The sequence below is a fragment of the Lynx rufus genome, unplaced genomic scaffold (genome assembly GCF_022079265.1).
Source record: "Lynx rufus isolate CCGP_SWC_20201006 ecotype Redwood Valley unplaced genomic scaffold, mLynRuf1.p SCAF_7, whole genome shotgun sequence".
Lineage (NCBI taxonomy): Eukaryota > Metazoa > Chordata > Mammalia > Carnivora > Felidae > Lynx > Lynx rufus.
The window spans coordinates 20,338,999-20,358,995 of record NW_025814889.1 but is presented as its reverse complement, the minus strand read 5'-3'; the positions used below and the strand labels follow the sequence as shown (position 1 = coordinate 20,358,995).

General features: G+C 33.3%; 1 protein-coding gene across 2 annotated transcripts in view; it reads left to right on the top strand.

Moving 5' to 3' along the window:
* The window catches only part of DNAJC1 (DnaJ heat shock protein family (Hsp40) member C1), a 219,546-nt gene that overhangs the window by 71,603 nt on the left and 127,946 nt on the right, over positions 1–19,997 (top strand). For both annotated transcript variants that reach the window (XM_047065329.1, XM_047065330.1), the window contains exons 2-6: positions 2,008–2,109; positions 2,597–2,643; positions 9,042–9,207; positions 10,101–10,198; positions 11,171–11,264. In XM_047065329.1, coding sequence (XP_046921285.1) covers positions 2,008–2,109; positions 2,597–2,643; positions 9,042–9,207; positions 10,101–10,198; positions 11,171–11,264 — 507 coding nt within the window. The remainder of the gene's footprint in view (positions 1–2,007; positions 2,110–2,596; positions 2,644–9,041; positions 9,208–10,100; positions 10,199–11,170; positions 11,265–19,997) is intronic.

The window sequence follows — 19,997 nt, the reverse complement described above, 5'->3', positions numbered from 1 at the left end:
GCATGTATGTCTTTTAGACAGGGAAATCCTCAAATTTTTCAGTTCTGTGCACGCAGGGTGGAGCTAATTGGTGAAATAACCATACTGGACAGATTCTCAAGAGGGAAAAGTCAGACAATATTTGTGGGTAGCCTGAGATACTCATTCCTTAGCCAGGAGAGAACTGTCTATATCTACAGCTGGGTGCAAAACAAAAACATGAGGTTAGGGAACGGCATCCTAATGTGTAATGATCTGGGGGACTAGGAGGATGGGCCATGATAGTGGGAGATAAAGCTAAAAAGATTGGAAAAGACAGATGATGAAGGCACTTGGGAGTTACTGAAGGGTTTGTAATAGGAGAGCCATCTGGCTACATTTATATTTAGGGCACATATTGTGGCAGGAAAATGGAGAATTAGAATCAGCATGGTAAGACTAGAAGGAGGAAAATGCCTTAGGTGACTATTAGTTATTTTTATTTTTAAATATGGCAGAGGTGTTTCATAATGAGCATGAACTAATTTTGTAACACAAGAAAATACATGTTTTATTTTGTAAGAAATCTACTTTTGGAATTGTTCTATGATATAGTCCCAATTTAATAAAATCCAAAATTAAAGTCCCAACTAGAGAACAGTTACTGAAAGACATTTGTCCTCTTTGCTCAACAAAATCTCCATCACAGATTTTCAGTAAATAATCATCCTCTTCTATTGCATGTTACCTATTAAGTATAAGGAACACATCATTCTGTCTAGCAAACTAGAATGAAATTTTAACTGTATGACTAGCAAAACTTACTCTGCTAACTTTATATCTTCGCAGTCCTCTATAAGTCACAAGAATATTCACACCTAAGCTAAAATTGTTAACTAGAGTGACACCCAGGAGCTGTAAGCCCCAGAAAATTGATAGTGAAAATAGTGGTTCATAAAGAAAAGCTTTACAAATTCTCACTTTGCCTCTCTCCAGCTCTGTTTCTTTAACAGCTATTTAGTCCCAGGTACACAGATTTTTTTGTGTGTTTTGTTTTGGATTTTGAGTCATTTGGCCTTTTTTCGGACAGTAGTTTTAAGAATTGGACAAATTTTCAACTATAAAACAAAATAAATTTAATAAACAACTCTATTATCATTTTGTACTACTATGAATATGCTAGTTAATAGAATCATTTTGACCTAGGTGGAGATCGAGTTTTAAACCCAATTTGACATTGTGTTCATTGTTATTGTCATATATTTTATGCTGGCTATGTGAAATCATGTTTTCCGAGTTTATCTGTACACACAGGATTACATAAAATGTAATTTTATGCATACCCTTACTGAACTATTGTGACCTTTTAAATATGTCTAAATTGTATATAAATAGTGGGCAAATTTATTTTTGCAAACTAGACTGGAAACTGGACCCCACTGAAAACACCCAGGAAACACTAAAAAAATGTGAAGTATAACATACACAACTACATCTAATTATAGTTATTTTGGATAAATGCAAATGTAACTGCTTTCAAATAGGCATACTTTTGACATGTGAAATTGAGATTCCATAGGTTGTGGCTCGATGGTAAATTCAATATAAATAACAATGAAGAAACCACATATGGTAAGCCTGGGATTCAGAAATTGGCTTTAAGATTCTCAAATAAATAAAGACCTTCTTTGAAGGCACATGGATGTATTAATTTTTAATTTGTTTCTTTTTGATCTCTTAATTACTGAAAAAGATTTATTGGTTAATTTTAGGAAGGCAAGTGTTTGAAAAGTTTTGCCAAATACTGTCTTCTTTAAATGACTGTATGGTAATGAAAAGTTAAGAGGAGAGCCAAATTAGATTGAATAATTGTTCAGTCATGTGGGTCAGGCCAGTTGCATAGCCTGGTTGTTAGACTGATTGCTCAAATTACATTGCCTGGGGTCCTGCACTTGGTTGGCTGTCTTCTCAGATCTTAACAAGGTTCTGGGAATTTCTTTTTCTGACAACGTTTGCTTTGTGTTTTTCCCCTCCCCCTACCACTTCCAGGATGCTTCATCTGCAGACATTAGAAAAGCATATCGTAAGCTTTCACTGACTTTGCATCCAGACAAGAATAAAGATGAAAATGCAGAAACTCAGTTTAGACAAGTAAGTGAAGTGTGCTATTAATATATTTTGTAACAGATTTATAAATAAATGTTCTCTAGTAGAAATAGTAACTTATAAATGTAGAACATTTCTATTTGAAAATGAGGTTGTAGTTTAGGAATATAACACCATGTTTATTCATTTTTTTACAAAATATCACCAATATTTTTTTATATTAGAACTCTAAATAATTGGAGGATCATAATTGTCATAATTTTCTTGTCTAAATTATAGCTTTTGTTTTTAAAAAGCACATTTTAATAATTACTTTTGGATCTTTCACAAAGATTTATTTTGGTATCAAGCATGTTTTAACCTCCGAAGATCCTACTAAAAACAAAATGTTACATATAATTAAAATTGTGTCTGTTCATTGTATATATGAGCACCCAGGGTTTTCTCCTTGTGCATTATAATGTGTTCACCTTCCTAAGTGATTTCTTATAGTTGAGAGTATTTTTGTTTTAAAGTGATGCTTTTATTTTAGTTGGTGGCCATTTATGAAGTTTTGAAGGATGATGAACGAAGGCAGAGGTGAGTGTTCATTTCTGCTTTTGAATTAAGATGTTGTAGTTTGATGTCTCAGTTTATAAAGGAAAGAATTGTCTCACTAAACATTATAAGTTAGTGTTTTATTTCTGTTTCTTCCTATGTTTAGAGCAGAGTTTATTTACATTCAGAATATTCACTAGGTTGATTCCGTACTCATGGACTTCAGGATCATGAGTCGTAACATTAGCAAGTCATGGCTCCGTTAGATATGATTTTTAATGTGAGTGTCTATGCTTTGGGAAATACAAATACCACTTGACTTCAAACAAATGCCCAGTCATTTTTGATATATCAGTAATAACTCCTATCTATGCTTGGTGGTCTGTATATTTTTCTTATTCCTTGAATGTTTTGGAATTAGGTTGTCAGTGATATTCGCATTATCACAAATTCTTGATATTTCCTCACTCTCAAAATAAACCCCGGTATTTGTGAGAGAACAGACATGTATAAGTCTGTAAAAATAGGTGTGGAAGAAAAATGTTTGCTTCTTTTTCCTATTTCTTTTGCCTTTTTCCCTTCTCTTACTCTGCTCCGGTGATTCTGCATTTAGGGTTAAGCTTCGTAGTGGAGGCAGCGCCCTCACTTCGAGACTTCTCTGTGCCCTGTTCGGAAGAGGAAGAGTAGTAATATATTTATGCAGTGGTTTATAGTGCCAGTGACAGGAGGAGATTGCAGAGAGGCCCCTTTCCTCTGCTCCTTCAGAATGTGTGGAATGTATAGACACTATTGCATTGGGCTTCAGAGTTTCTTAAGTCAGACCCACAGTAAGAAGTATATTTGGCAAAAAAAAAAAAAAAAAAGTATATTTGGCATCATGCCTCAGAACACACATACACGTTCACATACCAGAAGCAAAAATTCCACAAAATACTTACAGTATATGAAACAGACTGATATGTTCTATTCTAGGCTAGTCTAGACTAGCCATTTCTTCAAAAAAAAATTCTTCAAGTGTATTATCTGGAATTATTCTGTGTCCTAAAACGTTAGCTACTACTCTTGGTTCTCATCTTAACTCTTTAATTTGAATACCTCAGTTTGTCAGATTGCAAAGCAAGAACTCAAGATATTCTCTGTAAGTGTTCTTTGCTTTATAACAAGGGCTGGCATTGGTCCAGATACCATAGCAGACATTCCTCTGGTTTGAGATAATCCATAGTGTTGAAAGAGTCCTAGAAGTGTGTTGAAAGAAGTGTTGGTCATTCTGTGCATATTTTCTAGTTGGTTTCTCTCACTGAGCCCCTAGTTTTATTTCACACATCAAGAATGTGTCTGTAAAGATAGCTTTATTTAGTCTCCCTACATCTTTGGCATTAGATTTTGTCTTTTTGTTTGTTGTTATCTTACAGGTCAGTAAACTTTGTAACAATTTCTTTCTGTTGGTGAAAAATCATTTATATCTTTACAGAACAAATCACTTCTTATGTATAAAATGTTTCTTCGTTAATGTATACTCCTCTTTTTAGGATTTCTTCTCTTTGCAATTTTTTTTCAATGTTAGTCGAAAAAATGGATCTGACAGTTACACAAACAGCTGTAGTATTTATACCCCCTGAGGCACAAGTAACTCTTTGGTAACTGGTTTTCCTTGAGGCAAAAGTCTTAACTAATCAAGCTGAGAATCACTTCTCTAAAGCTTGTGCCTGAGGCCAGGTGACCTATGTGTATTTAAACGTATATGAGAAATGCACCTCTACAGACAATTACCTGATGTTTCTAATTCCTTTAGGAAAAAAACCCCAGTAGTCATTTTTATCTTCCAAAAGAAGATTGCCTTATACTGGTATTAAAAAATACTCTTTGGTATCACAATTATTTATTATAAATATTCATTAAGTAAGTACTTTTAAATGTGTAACCTCCCAGGAATTTGCAATTTGGAAAGTTGTCATATGTGTTTCCCTATTTATTCCCCTTACAGGTAATTGTGCTTTCGCTTAAATCAAGTGCGTGCTTTAAATTTTGGTAGGAAAGAGAATAGCAATGGAAGTAGATAAAATAAACTGGATAACCTTTTTCTTTTTTTCTTTTTAAGTAAAAGACAGATTTTATTTTTAAACAGCCTTACTTGGGTATAATTTGCATACCATAGAAGTCACAGATTTTAAGTGTACAAGAAAATGATTTTTATTTAGTAAATTTACACAGTTGTGCAAATCACCACAATCCAGTTTTAGAACATTTCCATCACCTCAAAACATTCCCTCAAGCCCGTTTGCAGGCAGTCACCACTCTGATCCCAGATCCAAGTGATCACTGATCTCCTTTCAGTGTTTGTAAATTTGACATTTCTGGGCCTTTCGTATTAATGAAATCAAGTAATATGTACGCTTTTGCATCTGGCTTCTATCATAATCTTTTTGAGGTACATCCATATTGTAGCATATACCAGTAGTTCATTCTTTTTCGTTGCTGAATAATATTCCATGCCATATACCACTTTTGTCTATCCATTCACCAACTGATAGACATTTAGGTTGTTCCCGCTTTTCAGCTGTGATGAACAATGCTACTATGAATATTCACATACAAATCTTTGTGTGAACAATTTTTTTTTTTTTTTTATTCCTCTTGAATAGATTCCTGGGAGTGAGATTCTGAATAAACTTTCAAGCCTTTTTTTTTCCTCCCCAAACCATAGACTACATTATGAAAATAACAAGTCTGCCAGGTTAGTGGAAGGAAGCTTAGCATAGCAGCCTTTTCTAAACTCCAGAGGTAACTTGGTTATTTTGGGGAATAGCAGCTCAGCTATATTCTGACATAAATTTCTATACAAGTATCCTGAGTGTTAGAGGAAATGAAGTCCTGAGTAGATACCAATCATTACATATAAACACTAGATTATGCTTTGTAATATCAGTATATTACTTTTGTTTAAAATATATTCTAAATTTTTAACCAGCGGTATTTTGCTAACCCAGTTGTACAACTTTAAATTTGTTTTAGTTTTTTCGGTCTGTTTTACAGAACTATATTTGTAAAAGTTGAATGTATTTTTTTAGCTTACTAAATAAAATCATGTTTTATTTCAAATTCAGTAAAAAGTATAGTTATCTCAGCCTTAATATGATAAACATTTACAAATCCATTACATCATTATTCTAAATTTGATTGCAGGTGTGTTTGAAGAAAAGTAAACATTAACTTGAGAATAAGAAATCTTAGTACCTTCCCTAATTAGGAGATATAAGATACCTATTATATGCAATACATGAAGTGCTGTGTACCACAAGTTTTGGCATATATATATACATTTTATAAAGGAGAGTATGATTGATTAATTTAGATGTGTTTCTTGCTTATGATCTTTGTGTAATTAATTTTTATTCAAAGGTTCAAGATGGGACCTAAGTGCATGTGGTTATTAGTGTTTTAAACTAAAAATTCACACTTTGTATGATGGGAAATTTACAGTTTAGGCAAATGCTAGAATTATTTAAGTACTTGTTTTCAAAATAGGTATGTTTTCTATTTTAGTTTCATAGTTGCTATTTTATATTTCAAAATATGCAAATATTTTATATTTATATAAATTTTTTTCCATTGGTAATTTAAACCTTTTTAGATTTATTTGCTTTCTGATGTTTGTATTAGGCTAAATAATATTTGAGAAATTGAGGTTATAGAGTGAAACTCACTAATGATTATGTAACCGTTATTTTATATTTATCATGTACATTTTAAGAAAATCAAAGTAAACATATTTTAGGCCATATGTTGAATGTGGAACTGATTAATCAGTATTTTAACTTCCAAGATAATGGCCTTAATAATTCCATACCAGTTTTTGCATTAGCGATATTTTCATCACACAGATTTACTTTTGTTTTTTCTTATAACATATTCATACATGTGCGCATTCTTAATCTGGTTTTAACAAATTATTGAGAGTGGTTTGCATGAACTGAATTATAGAACATTTTAACAGTGTTATGTGTTAAATACAGCAACAGCATAACATAGTGATGCCTTAAATTTTATGTGTTGTCAACACATTTTTTCTTAAATGACTATGAATATAGTCCCTGCGTATTGTACAAAATATCTCTATTTTTCGGTGTTTCAGGAAAGTGGTGATTTATCTTTTAACAGCGTATATTCTAAAAAAGTGAACTATAATAGAAGCTATCTTCCCTTAAAATGGCCAGTCGTGTGAGCCATAATGTTCATTGATAGTAAAATCAATAGAGCATTGATTCTAAGCTTAATCCTCGGAGACTGTTGTTTAGAGTGGCAGACATAGCTTAGTAAATATCTGGTTCTGTTTAATGTGTTCAGTGCATGCGGTTTTGCCGTCTTGAATTTGGCTGTATACTAAGTACAACTTGTATGTGAGGGGAGAAAAGAGTTAGCTATTACTAGATACATAGCACTTCAACAATGATGGTGATAAAATGTGTGATATGAGATTCATAGCTACGAGTTTAGTTATGTCTTCTTACAATACAGTGTAGATTTAAAACAAATTCAATACTTAGTAATGCTCTTAGGGAATCGTCGCCACTTCCTTAGATGGTCTTTATCAATAACCACTTTCTACATGAAGTTATTTCATGGGAGAGATTCGCTGAAAACAGTGGTTTCTATATTCACCTCCTTTTCCCTGAACAAATCTGAAGTAGAATGTAGATTTAGAATACATGCAGGATTTAACATTCATTGGCCTTCATTCAAACGTTGTAATCTTGAAACCTTTTTGCCAATCCATTTCTAATTTAAAATGAGTCAATTTTTACAAAGATGGATTTAAACAAACTTCTGAGGACAGGAATGATAGCTTTTGATTCAATCATGTTATTATATCTTGATGTTAGTGTTCAAGAATTGCTATAAATATTTAAAAAGAATAGTTAACATCACATTTTGTCTGGTCTAGCCACTACACAACCATATTTTAATTTGTACACTCTTGTATACTACACAGTTTGCCTTTTAAGAGTTTAGTACTAATGTCTTTTGCTTTGAACATTAGTTATTCTGATCTGCCATTATTATTAATAATCTAAGTTGATCTAAATGTCAGATTTTCCAGTCTTGCTAATAAAGTATATTTTGAATTTGTAACCAATATTTTCCTACTGAGAAAAGAAGGTGCCTATAATAAATCCTCTGCTTTATTTTTTTTTCCAGCATATCTCCAAGGTATCAATTTAATAACTATCAAAGTAGCTACTGCAGTTGTTGCATTTAAATTGATTTACATGTCAAGACTGGCAGTTTAGCAGCTGCGCTATTATTCCTAGATCGGTCAATTTACTTGAGAAAAACCTACTACTGAGTTCTACTGACCTGCCTGACAATATAGGCCCTATTTCTATTCCTGTAATTAGGCCTGCGACTAACTCAGAATATTTTTAATTAAAATATTTTGGTCAATGTGTTGCACCAAATTAGGCCTTTCAGTGAAGATTTAATTCCAGAAATAGTGTGATTAGAATTTTTAATGAGTTGTGTTCAATTAAGATTAACAGGTTGTGTGTTTTGAACATACAGTGTTTGTGTGTGACCATTTTGAGTTTTACAATCATAAATGTTACTCCTGATTTTTAACCTTAAAAATATTTGTCTTAATAATGGTCTGACAGGTAAATTGAAATTCAGTTAAAATTTTATTCTAAAGAAAACTGATTTAAAATGCATTACTAGGAGAGCTTTTATCTGTTATGTTCTGTCCCTCCAGCAAAGCCAAAAATGAGGAAATTGCCACTTAAATGTTTACAAATAAACAGTTTTACTGAGAAATCTAACATAAACACTGGTTGTTTCCCATCTCTTTCTACTATGGAAACTTGTTATTCTTTAAAGGAATTTGAGCAATACAAAATTAAAAGATGCTTGTCTTACAGGCTTTTAATCACGAAGGAGCTTTGATGAAATATTATATATGAATTTTTCAACCTTGAACTACATAGTGCAGGGTTGGAAATAATAGCACTGGCTAGAAGATGTATCCTGAATTTGGTTCAATTAATATATAATTCATGGTAACAAATAGAGCTCTTATCTTGATTTTTATTCCATTGAGAACGTTCCCTTTGTTGCTGGCTTCTATGGTGGGGTCTTTACTGCAGACTGATACAGAGGTAGACTATATGGCTCCTTTAGTTTAGATGTCATTCCAGAAGTCACATCACTGTTAAATACAAGGTCTGGTATCCACAGTGTATGACTGTGTATCTTTTTGAAGATTGTGATTGTACTACACACAGAGGTTTGAATTTATAGGCCATTGTAATGCTGCTAATCTACACAAATGTTACATATTTTGGAGAAATTCTTCTTCTCTTGCCTCTTTGTAAATATGGGTATGAATAAATTTTTTTTTGTTTTTATTTTAAACTCCCCATGAAAAACTATTATATTTGCTACCGTAGGTATGATGATATTCTGATCAATGGACTTCCAGATTGGCGACAGCCTGTATTCTACTACAGGCGGGTGAGAAAAATGAGCAATGCTGAGCTGGCATTACTTTTGTTCATTATTCTCACAGTGGGTCATTACGCTGTGGTTTGGTCAATCTACCTGGAAAAACAACTGGTAAGTATTGGTAATAAATCAAATGATCTAGCCTCCTTAATTTTATCTGGAATTTCAGACATTTTATTTTTCAACAGATAAAAATTTCAATTTTTCTATATGTACTCCTTATCCTAATAGTTTTGTACTCCATAGCTGGTGTTCGATGTGCTCCTAAGTCAAGAAGAACCTATGACATAAAAGAAGGGTTGTTTTTTTTTCTTTTTTAATAAAAAAATGTGGCATTTGAATTTGTCATAAAATTTTGTGAAGGTCCAAATATCTAGCTGAAAATTACCAGGGAGAGCCATGTTTTCTTAATTGTCACCTTCCAAACAAATATTTTTTATGTAAAAATGATTTTAGAAATTTTTGTGTCATAGCCTTTTATGTAAAGAATTTTACTTTAAAAGGTTTTTTAACTAAATATAAGACTTGAAATGAGTATAATTTTATAATTTCAGAGATCAGTTGGTTAAAAAATTACACTTTTCTTCTTTTAACATACCATTACATAGTTTATTCTGCTCAGATTTTTTTTATGTGCTAAAGATAATCAAACATATTTATCAGTATTCATAAATTAGCATCTGTTTACTCATTCTTTTTGAAGTGACATTATTAAAGTTGGATGAATGAGAAAAAGTAAGTTGAATGCTTTCTCTTCTTAGAAAACTTTGATTGCTATGGAGATGCACATGACTGACAGTGCTGAACTTCATGTGTGTTTAAGGACTGGATGCCATGGCAACAGTTATTGTTAAAGATTGATGATTTTACTTAATCATGTTGGACCCTACATACATTTGCATAAATGTTCTTCTGTAATGTTTACCCTTCACAGAAGACTCTTGATAACATTTGAAGAGTATGTGTTAATGATAACCTGTAACCATAATTCTTTCCACATTAAGGATGAACTGCTTAGTAGAAAAAAGAGAGAAAAGAAAAAAAAGACAGGCGGCAAGAGTGTGGATGTGTCAAAACTTGGTGCCTCTGAAAAAAATGAAAGGTGGGTGCATATAAAAATATTGTGTAATTTGAAACTGTTTTAAAGCGTCTTTAATATGATCCAACTTCATATGAATAGTCATTTCAGATTTGCTAACATTTACATCTGTAGTAGGTTTATAAAAGATTAGTAATGTGCCATAGTTTATGAGACAGATCCTAATCTTAGGCAAAAGTTCTACAGGTTTTTTCCCCTTGTAAAGTGTAAACATATATTTAAGTAATCAAACCCCCGAATGTTTGTCATTTGAAATTTTTATACTGAACTTTAGAAATAAAGTATTCCTAGAAGAACCTGTCACTTTAATGTTTAGCTCAAAAGTGACAATATGCAGAAAGGCAGTGATATGCGGTACACTCAAAAAGATACCATTTCTAGTATCGATTCATAAAAAGAAATAAAGGGTTTAAATACTTCACACAGCAGGGCAGGAACTGGATCAATGTGAGATGGAGATCAGAGACTATTCTGCCTGTCTTCTGTTCTGATGACATCAGTGAGTAATGCTTCAGTGAACTGCAAATGACATTAATTTTTATGTATTGGTTTGTTTATGCTACAGTCTTCATATCTGCTTGTCAGCACTTGGGAACACTCTGATGGTGCTTAGTCTTTTATAGCTCAAGTAATCATAAGGTTTAAGAATTCATTTTACAGAACTGACGAAAAGTCCAGGTTAGAAAGAGAGCTTTTGTTTCTTTATAACTTGTTTAGGAGTCTCCTTCCCCAAAATCTTAGCCTAGCTTTTCTTAGTTGCTATGCATATTGCACTTGTTGTAACTAATGTATTTCGTGATAGAATACATCAAATGTAGTGATAACTGTCATAAATATTTCATTGAAAAATTTCTTCGTACTTTGGTTGAAATAGCCATTCATAATAGAATTCATGATCTTTATAGAAATATTTGTTTCCCAACTTTCTATATTTTACTTCTTTGTTTCTGTTTTTGTTTTTTTTTTCCCTTTTAGATTAGTGATGAAACCACAGTGGCATGATTTGCTTCCATGCAAGCTGGGAATTTGGTTTTGCCTTACACTAAAAGCACTGCCTCATCTAATCCAGGTAGAGTGTACCTCTTTCATATAATATTAGATGCTTTCATTTTAATTATTCATGAAATAATTTATGCCCATGTCTGCTATCCGAGTACTGATAGACAATGGATGTTTTATAATACTGATTGAATTGATATAAGTATAAACCTAGTTAGAATAGTTCTAAACTTATTTAGGTGTTTATCCCTATAACTGTCTCTTGCATTGCTTTTAGAACAACTTAGAATTCTAAGACATAGAAAAAGAAAAAAAAATACAATCGTTAGGTATAAGAGCAATAAAAATTTAAGTCACTGTAATCACTTAAGGTGTATCCAGAAAAAAAAAGAACAGGACTCAAATAGCCTGTCACCTGTTACTTTAACAGCATTTAAGTACACAGTGGGGGGGGGGAGGGGGGGGGAGGGGAACGCATGAACATTTGCATAATTATGCAAAAATATATATTGCTTTCCATTTTATTTGCAACTTTAAGAGGAGTGAGATATTTTGTCTTACATTGGCAATCAGTTTCTGTTGCTAGTAGGTCTCGATCAAACAATAGAATGTGGGTAATTTCTCGCATTTCTTAAAAAAATTCAGCATACCAAAGCATATTTTATTAAATTATTGCTTTGCTAATTTTAATTATTACATCTGGTTAGAAAATTCCGAACACATAAACATAACGTTTAAAAGTATATGTAATAGTTTGGGTGTAAAAATTTCGACGTTCTTTTAAGTTGTAATTTTGGGTAGGAAATGTTTCATTTCAGAAAATAAATGTTTAGAAAAAACAAGAGAGCCAGATGATTCCCACCCAGTTCTACCGCTTCTTTTCACATAGCAGAGCTGTTTTTCCTAATTATTTAAGGAAATGAATGACTCCAACTTCTGCATTTTATCCTTTTTTCCTCTTAAAACAAAAATTTTATGTTAGAAGGGAAAATGAAATAAAAATCACTAGTGTGTTTCTTTGTGGTCGTTCAAAATTATTTGCCAATTCTTCCATCAAAATAGTTCATCTTAATAGTTATTGCTTGCAGAATCATATATTTTGTTTATAGTTAATAGAGAAAATTGGAGTATTTTGGTAATTTAAAAGCTTTTGTTTATAAGTCATTTAGCATATTATCTTGTTTATTTGCGTAAAAACCCACAATCCTTGTATGCTGTGTATGTAAGTCTTAATAAGAGAGAGAGGTAAAGTATATTTGTCATACCAGTATCTATGTGAGAAGATGTAACCAAAAAATATTTTAGGACATGTATTTTCTTATGTTTTTTAAGAGTGACATTTTGTTTTGTTTTGTTTTGTTTTGTTTTGTTTTGCTTTAGAATCTGCAATAGGCAAGCCAGAGTGTAGATGCATTTTATAGTCATGAGGCAGAATAAATTGAGTATCACATAAAATGTCAGTCTGAAACACTTCTTTGTAATTGTAAGCCAAGTCATTTGAAACAATGTTTATTTGGTAAAATTACCATAAATCCAGGTTAGTATGCAGAGCAGTTTGCAAAACTAGAACCGATATATTAAGATGGCTTAGATTTATAAGGTGTTATTTTAAATTATCTGCCTGCAGAGTCTGGAACTAACAGATTATGTTGCCTTGCCATACATTTTTTAAAAGTTACAAAAATTAGAAATTTTACAAAAAATAGTCTCTTTAGAAACTCTGCTTTCTTAAACTGTTGGATCAGTATGAGTTTTAAAGTTTTTACTTACTTGGTTGTACCTGTTGCTTTCAGTTTTGAGACACTAAGCATTAGGTTTTTAAAACCTTTGTAAATATGACTTTTAAATTTTGTTCTAATTATTTCTTTCTGATAATTTCATTCCAAGAAGAAAAATAAGACAATGTTCCTTTTTTTTTTTAACAAATACTTGGTATTTTAATTCTGTTTTGAGGATATAAGATTTGTTTTTTCATGTTCACTAACAAAATAATGTATATAGTAGACTGATACAAGCTGTAAAAGTGAAAGTATTACAGATTGGTCAACATAGAAAGCATTAGCAAAGCAATACTGAATAGTTGCTGTTAGGATTAGATTTGTGTCTGCTTTTTTTTTTTTTTCTTCAGTCTACTGTAACTCTGTATTAATCTATCATCCATAAAAATGTGTAATGTGAGTACATATGCCTTCTTCACAACACTGAAGTTCTGATGTGATACTTCTATGAGGTCTTCAATAAGATATTTGTGAAATTTAGAAGAAGCCCTCCTTACCTGAAGCATTGTGAACTGGTAATTGGTACAGTGGTCAAAAAAGAGCCCTACTAGAGCTCTAAGTATACAAAATGATGCATATGACCTCAAACATTTTAAGCACGTACTTTAGATTTATTTATTTGTTGACCACTCTTGTGATACAGGGCCATCGTTTTATTTTTTCTTGCATATACTGTCTCTATAATTTTGGTTTCTCTAAGGACAACCTTCCAGTTGATTTCTTAAAGAAGAGTTAAACGAGACTCTTGCCAAACAATGTAATTGTATAATCCTTACAGAGTTTTATGATTTCCCCTGGTCTTTCATAATTGACTAACTTATATCTAGTTAACAGCATTTTTAGCAACTCTTTCATTGAGCTTTCCAAAGCATCTACTTGGTTTTCATAGAAAGAACTCTTTTTCTATTCACTTTTCCTTTTTTAATATAGTATTTAAATTGAATCATATAATTACATAACAATTATCACTGACAGATTTAAGAGCTAACACATCTAGCTCCTGTAGGCATGCGGTAAGTTAGTTAAGCAGATGTCCGTTAAGAGAATTTTACTTCTGTGTGTGAATCCCTTGAATTTTATGAAATTCATTAAAACTGATCTGCAAGTATTCTGCGTAAGTATGTAGCTATTTGGATATGAAGAAGGGTCCAAACTAAAAGTGGGAGATTCAGAGACTTCCAGCAAGTGGCCTTTACACTAGTCAGGTCTGTACTCAGATTTTGTCCTTGTCATATCAACAGCTCTTCGTCTCCAACTTCTTCCTGTGAATACCTATTCCTTTATTGTACTTCTTACACATAAATGGTTATCCGGTAGGAGTTGGAAAATGACAGTTCTAGATAATGGGAAAATTACAATAATTGGTATATTAGAAGAATGAGACAAAAGAACTAAAACCTATTATACTTGACACATATAAAATATTTGATAATGTTAAATTAATGTCAGACACTTCCCAGATTGGAAAATATCCAAGGAAAGGCGTATGGGCATAACTGTGTTTAGCAAAATGTATGCCTCATATCATTCACGCACCCACATATGCAGAAAAGTAAAAAGTCAAATGAGAAACCAAAGTAAAAAATGTGGAGTGTTTGTAAATTGACGAGAAGGAAGGTTAATGTGTGCATAGAGTGAGGAGAGAACATTAGAGAAGAGTAACATGCATGACTATATGCAGAGAAGTTGGGGAAACTTGAGAAAATGTATCTTAGTACAGAAAGCAAGTAGAATGATCAACAGAAGACATGGAATATGAATTCGAATATAACAGAGAGCTGGGACCGTATCAAGAGAGGCACTGTATGCTTGGAGCTTAGAATTTAATTTTAACATTGAAAGTTTAGCCCTAGTGACACTTGCGTCTTACCAGCCTGTTTCTCTTCTCATGGTAGTTTTGAAGGGAATACACATTCTCTTGGAATATGACTAAGCCAGTCATCTGTGTTAGCTAATTTCAGCCTATAATACCCAGAAATTTTTCTAGCCTCCAAAATGCCCTTTTTGGATATTTTTTGATTTATCATATATATTCTGAAACATATTCATAACCATGAAAGTAGCAAACAATTGACAAAATATACTATGTGCGTATTTCCAGTTTAACCCTTATAACTTAGTTAATTTTTGTTATTGCCTGTCTTTGTTGGATTCTTATATATTTGGGCCCATAAAAATTTAGGTTGGTAGTACCATTTGATTTCTCATATATAAAATCAGTAAGTGCCAAATATTCTAAGTAATTACCAGTCTAAATTATGGTTTATTCATAGTTCTCTACACTGCCTTTTTGTTGTTGTTGTTCTCTATACTTTCTAAGATGAAAACGGTCTTAGGCACTGAGAATTTATTTGCTTGATAGTTTGTTTGATTCTGAGGGAATTCACCAAATTTCTCTCTACCTGCTATATTACATTTCTCAGTTACATAATTTATAAAACATAAAACTCCTTTATGTGTGCACTGCCCACAGTTGTAAATTTTTCCCATTGTTAAGTCCCAGCCCCATCTTTTCTCACTACCAAGCTGATCTTATGTGAACACAGTTAAACTAAGAATTATTGTAGGAAATTTCCAGCACGCATAGCCCTACCCCCATCAGGATTCATAGATTGCCCAGGAGCAGTGTCTGAAAAAATAGAGGAATCTTCTCTATAATGCTGTGGCTTTTACCTCAAAAAATAAAAAGTTACCTAAGAAAGTAAAGGGAATATTCTAGTTTACGGAACTGTCTGTAAATGGAGGCATCCTCCCTCCCAAGAAGCTTCTCCCATGGAAACTACAACTGTGGACAAGCCTGGAGGTCACCTCTGTACAGTCAGGGCCCTTCCTTTCTAGCCCCTTTGCTTCTGCTTGCTGGGACTCTGTCAGAAACCAAATAAACAAAACATTCACAGCTAATTAGCAGCAGAAAAAAGCTCCTAAAAGGCTTTGAGGCAATTGTAGCAAGCTGAGTTGCCTGTTCTACTCAGAGTTAAACACAGATTCTCCAAGGGATGGAAAAGCTTACTTTTAGTACTCTAAGAACTTTAAAAAAAAAACTTTACAAACATACTTTATGTAGGGAGTATGCAAACAAATGAAAAGGGATGGAAAAGAGCGTCTGAATTTTTGTAAGGCTGAAACTCTACTGCTACAGAAGGACAGAGAGAGAAAGGAAGATTGGAAAGACCTCACAACAGAAGACAAAGATTCCATTCCTTCTGTCCTCTGAAAGGGGAACGAACATAACATGGAAGTACTTGGAGGTCCGAAGATAGAATATAAAGTAGAGTTTTGTAGGTTATTGCTAGATGTAGAAAAGATTTAAAAAAACACAAAATGTTAGGTACAATGTTAGAGATATATAGTCTCATAGATTCCATATTTTATAGATAAAAAGTAGTTAAGACTTAGCTTGGTGAGGCAGTTTGCTCAAAGTGACATAACTAGTGAATGGTAGAAATGAAACTTAAAGCAGATGAAAATAAGTATTAAAATATGAGAAATATAAAAGCTGAGGAAGATAACTTTTCCCAATAGTGGAATAACTAGAAGGATAGCTACTCTAGAGCGAATGAATAAGCTATCTGCTCTTACAAGTCCCTATCAGAGTATTTAGGCTGATTATAATTATTCTAAAGTTATAGGATTCTTGCATTGAGTTGGGGCTGAATAGATGACTTCTATATAGTCTCTTCTGTTTCTTAGCCCAAATGGAAAAAGTAGCTGTTAGGCCTTACATCTTGAATACCACTGACTGAGGGAGAGGAAGGCATAGCTTCTCAGTTTTTGTTTTATTTTTATTTTATTAATATTTGTGAATTCAGTGTTTGTACAAAACTTTGGACTCTTATTTAAAGTCTACAATATAGGGGGCGCCTTGGTGGCTCAGTTAGGCCTTGACTCTTGATTTCGGCTCAGGTCATGATCTCACGGTTTGTGAGATCAAAGTCTGCGTCGGCCTCTGTGCTTAAAGCACGGAGCCTGCTTGGGATTCTCTCTCCTTCTCTCTCTGCTCTTCCCCCCCCCCCCCCGCCGGCCCCCTTAGGTTTGCTGTCTCTCTTTCTCTCTCTCAAAATAAATTTTTAAAAAAATGAAAAAAATCTTTTCAAGGCCTACAATTTATATTTTTCCTATGCTCTTCATTGTAATTTTATTACACATTTTGTGTAACTCTGAGATTATAGTATAAGCCAATGGGAGAACAAATCTTGGCATAATACTTTGTGGGCAGATTTTCAGAAATGTACTTACGCTATTTCCCTATGTTATATGTAAGCTTCAAACAAGAGATTTGTGCTGTCAGACCATCAAAGAAGTGGCACATCCTTCATCTCTTTTGTAGCTACCTGTCCTCAGAGCTCTTTCATGTTCCTTATTCCCATTAGGACAAGTGATGGGTAGCATTTCGCTGCTTGTACCACTCTAGATCAACTCCCTTCTTTCCTACGTTTCCTTCAGTCATTTAATATTTTGAAGGTTATTTTTTTTTAAGAGGAAATGTTTATTTATTTGGAGAGAGAGAGAGATTAGGGGAGGGGCAGAGAGAGAATCCCAAGTAGTCTCTATGCTATCAGCACAGAGCTGGGATGGAGAAGTAAAAGAAAACCAAAACATGGCAAATAGTACCAGCTCAGCATGTTATTTTATCACTTAAATGCAATATGTCAGTGATGTTAAAAGCTTGTGGTATGGATATTCTCCATCTCATAACTCACTAATCTTGGAGGTAGTATCTCCAAGGCTTATATGAATGGTCATTATCATTAGGAAGTCCTTCCTGATTAGGCCAGTTGAAAACTTCCCATCGTATATTCTCTGTGGTAACTTCTAACTTCATAGCACTTATTATTTATATTATAATAAGGATAGATTGATATACTATGGCAAGGTACAGATCATCCTGAAATTCCAGTGGCTTAACATATTTCTAGCTTATACCATTCGTCTATCACTTCTTGGTAGGAAAAAGGGCATTCTGCTCTAACTAGTCATTCAGGGACTCAGAACAAGGACGTCTTTACCATCTTCCAGCTGTATGATCTGGAACATGTGGCCTCCTTCCTCACTATGGCAAGAGTATTGCACAGGCTTTTTGGTGCCTTCGTTTGAAGGTGACACCTGATATTTCCATCCACAGCCCATCCAGAACTAGTCCCATGACCCCACCTAATCTCAAGAGGATAAGGAAATGTAGGGAAATGTAGGGAAATAGAATGTTGGGTGAGCTTCATTCTGTTTTCAAGCAATTCATTCAACAAGTATTTATTGAGTGCTTACTATATACCAGCTACTCTTCTAGGCCCTAGAAATAAAAAAAAAATTTTTTAAGGCAAAAATCCCTATTCTCATAGGTTATTTTCCAAATTTGGGGTCATTCAGTTATTTTAACATCTGCCTTAAAGACAAGTGCTTGTCTTTTCCTGTAATCTCCATATATCCCAACAAGGCGCAGCACATATAATAGTGGTTCAATAAATAAGCATAAGTTAATATAACTAAGGTCTTATTGTGCAAGGACCATGCTCTACAATTACATACAAAGAAAACTCATAACATGTAAATTCTTTAAGTTGGCTGTACTTCTGCAATGTAAGATCAGGTCCCTGCTTGATATATATGTAGATAAGCTTTGAGCCCTTCAAAAAATGTTGTTAAGTACCAGGAGAGTGGCTTCTAAACTAAAAACTTTTGCTCATGTTCCGTTCATTGATGATTATGCTATAAGCTCATTGCCGATAGGAACTCTTGTTTGGAACCCTGTGAATCACGTAGTTTTAATAAAGTCTTAACAGAGCTAAACCTAGGCAGTCCAGAGCCCTGATTGATTAAAGTAAGCCTTCATTCATTCATTGAGTATTTATTAAGCTTCTGTTATGTTTCGGGCAATGTCCACAAAGATGGATAAGAAGTTTACTTAGAAATTCAAATTTTTTGTGTATAGGTAAACTGAGCTTATTTTGTTTGGACTCAAAATGAGACTTTATGTTTATTTTCTCTACTTGACAATTATATTGATGTGAATTAGCCACTCAGGAAGAATGGGAGGGGGCAATGTTTCAAAACAACTACTCATTTTTTTTTATTAAAAAAAATTTTTTTTTTGTTTCTGGCACAAATAAAGACACAGAGATAAACAGAACAGAATAGAAAACCCAGAAATGGACCTAAAACTACATGGTCAAATAATCTTTGACAAAGCAGAAAAGAATGTCCAAAGGGAATAAAAACAGTCTCTTTAAAAAATGGTGTTGGGAAAACTGGAAAGCAACATGCAAAAGAATGAAACTGGACCGCTTTTAATGCGACTGGACCACTTTTTAAACCATACACAAAAGTAAATGCAAAAGGGATGAAAAACCTAAATGTGATAAAGGAAACCATCAATATCCTACAAGAGAACACAGGTAACAATCTCTTTGACATCAGCCATACTAGATATGTCTCCTGGGTCAAGGGAAAGAAAAGCAAGAAAAGAAAAAAGAAAAGAGGAGAGAAGAGAAGAGAAAGGAAGGAAAGGAGGGAGGGAGGGAAGGAAGAAAGAAAAAGAAACAGAGAGGGGCAGGGAGGAAGGAAGGAAGGCAAGCAGGCAGGCAACTATTGGGACTTCACCCAGGTGAAAAGCTTCTTCACAGTGAATAAAATGAAATAATAAAATTAAACGGCAACATTTAGAGTGTGAGAAGATATTTGCAAATAACATATCTGACAAAGGGTTAATATCCAAAATACATAAAGAACTTATAAAACTCAACACTCAAAAGACAAATAATCCAGTTAAAAAATGGGAAGAAGACATGAACTGACATTTTTCCAAAGAAAGCATACAAATGGCTAACAGTATATGAAATGATGCTCAAAATCACTCATCATCATGGAAATGCAAATCAAAACTACAATGAGATTCACCTCACACTTGTCAGAATGGCTAAATTTAACAACACAAGAAATAACAGATGTTGGGGAGGACGAAGAAAATAGGGAACCACCTTACACTGTTGGTACAAATGCAAACTGGTGCAGCTTCTCTGTAAAACAATATG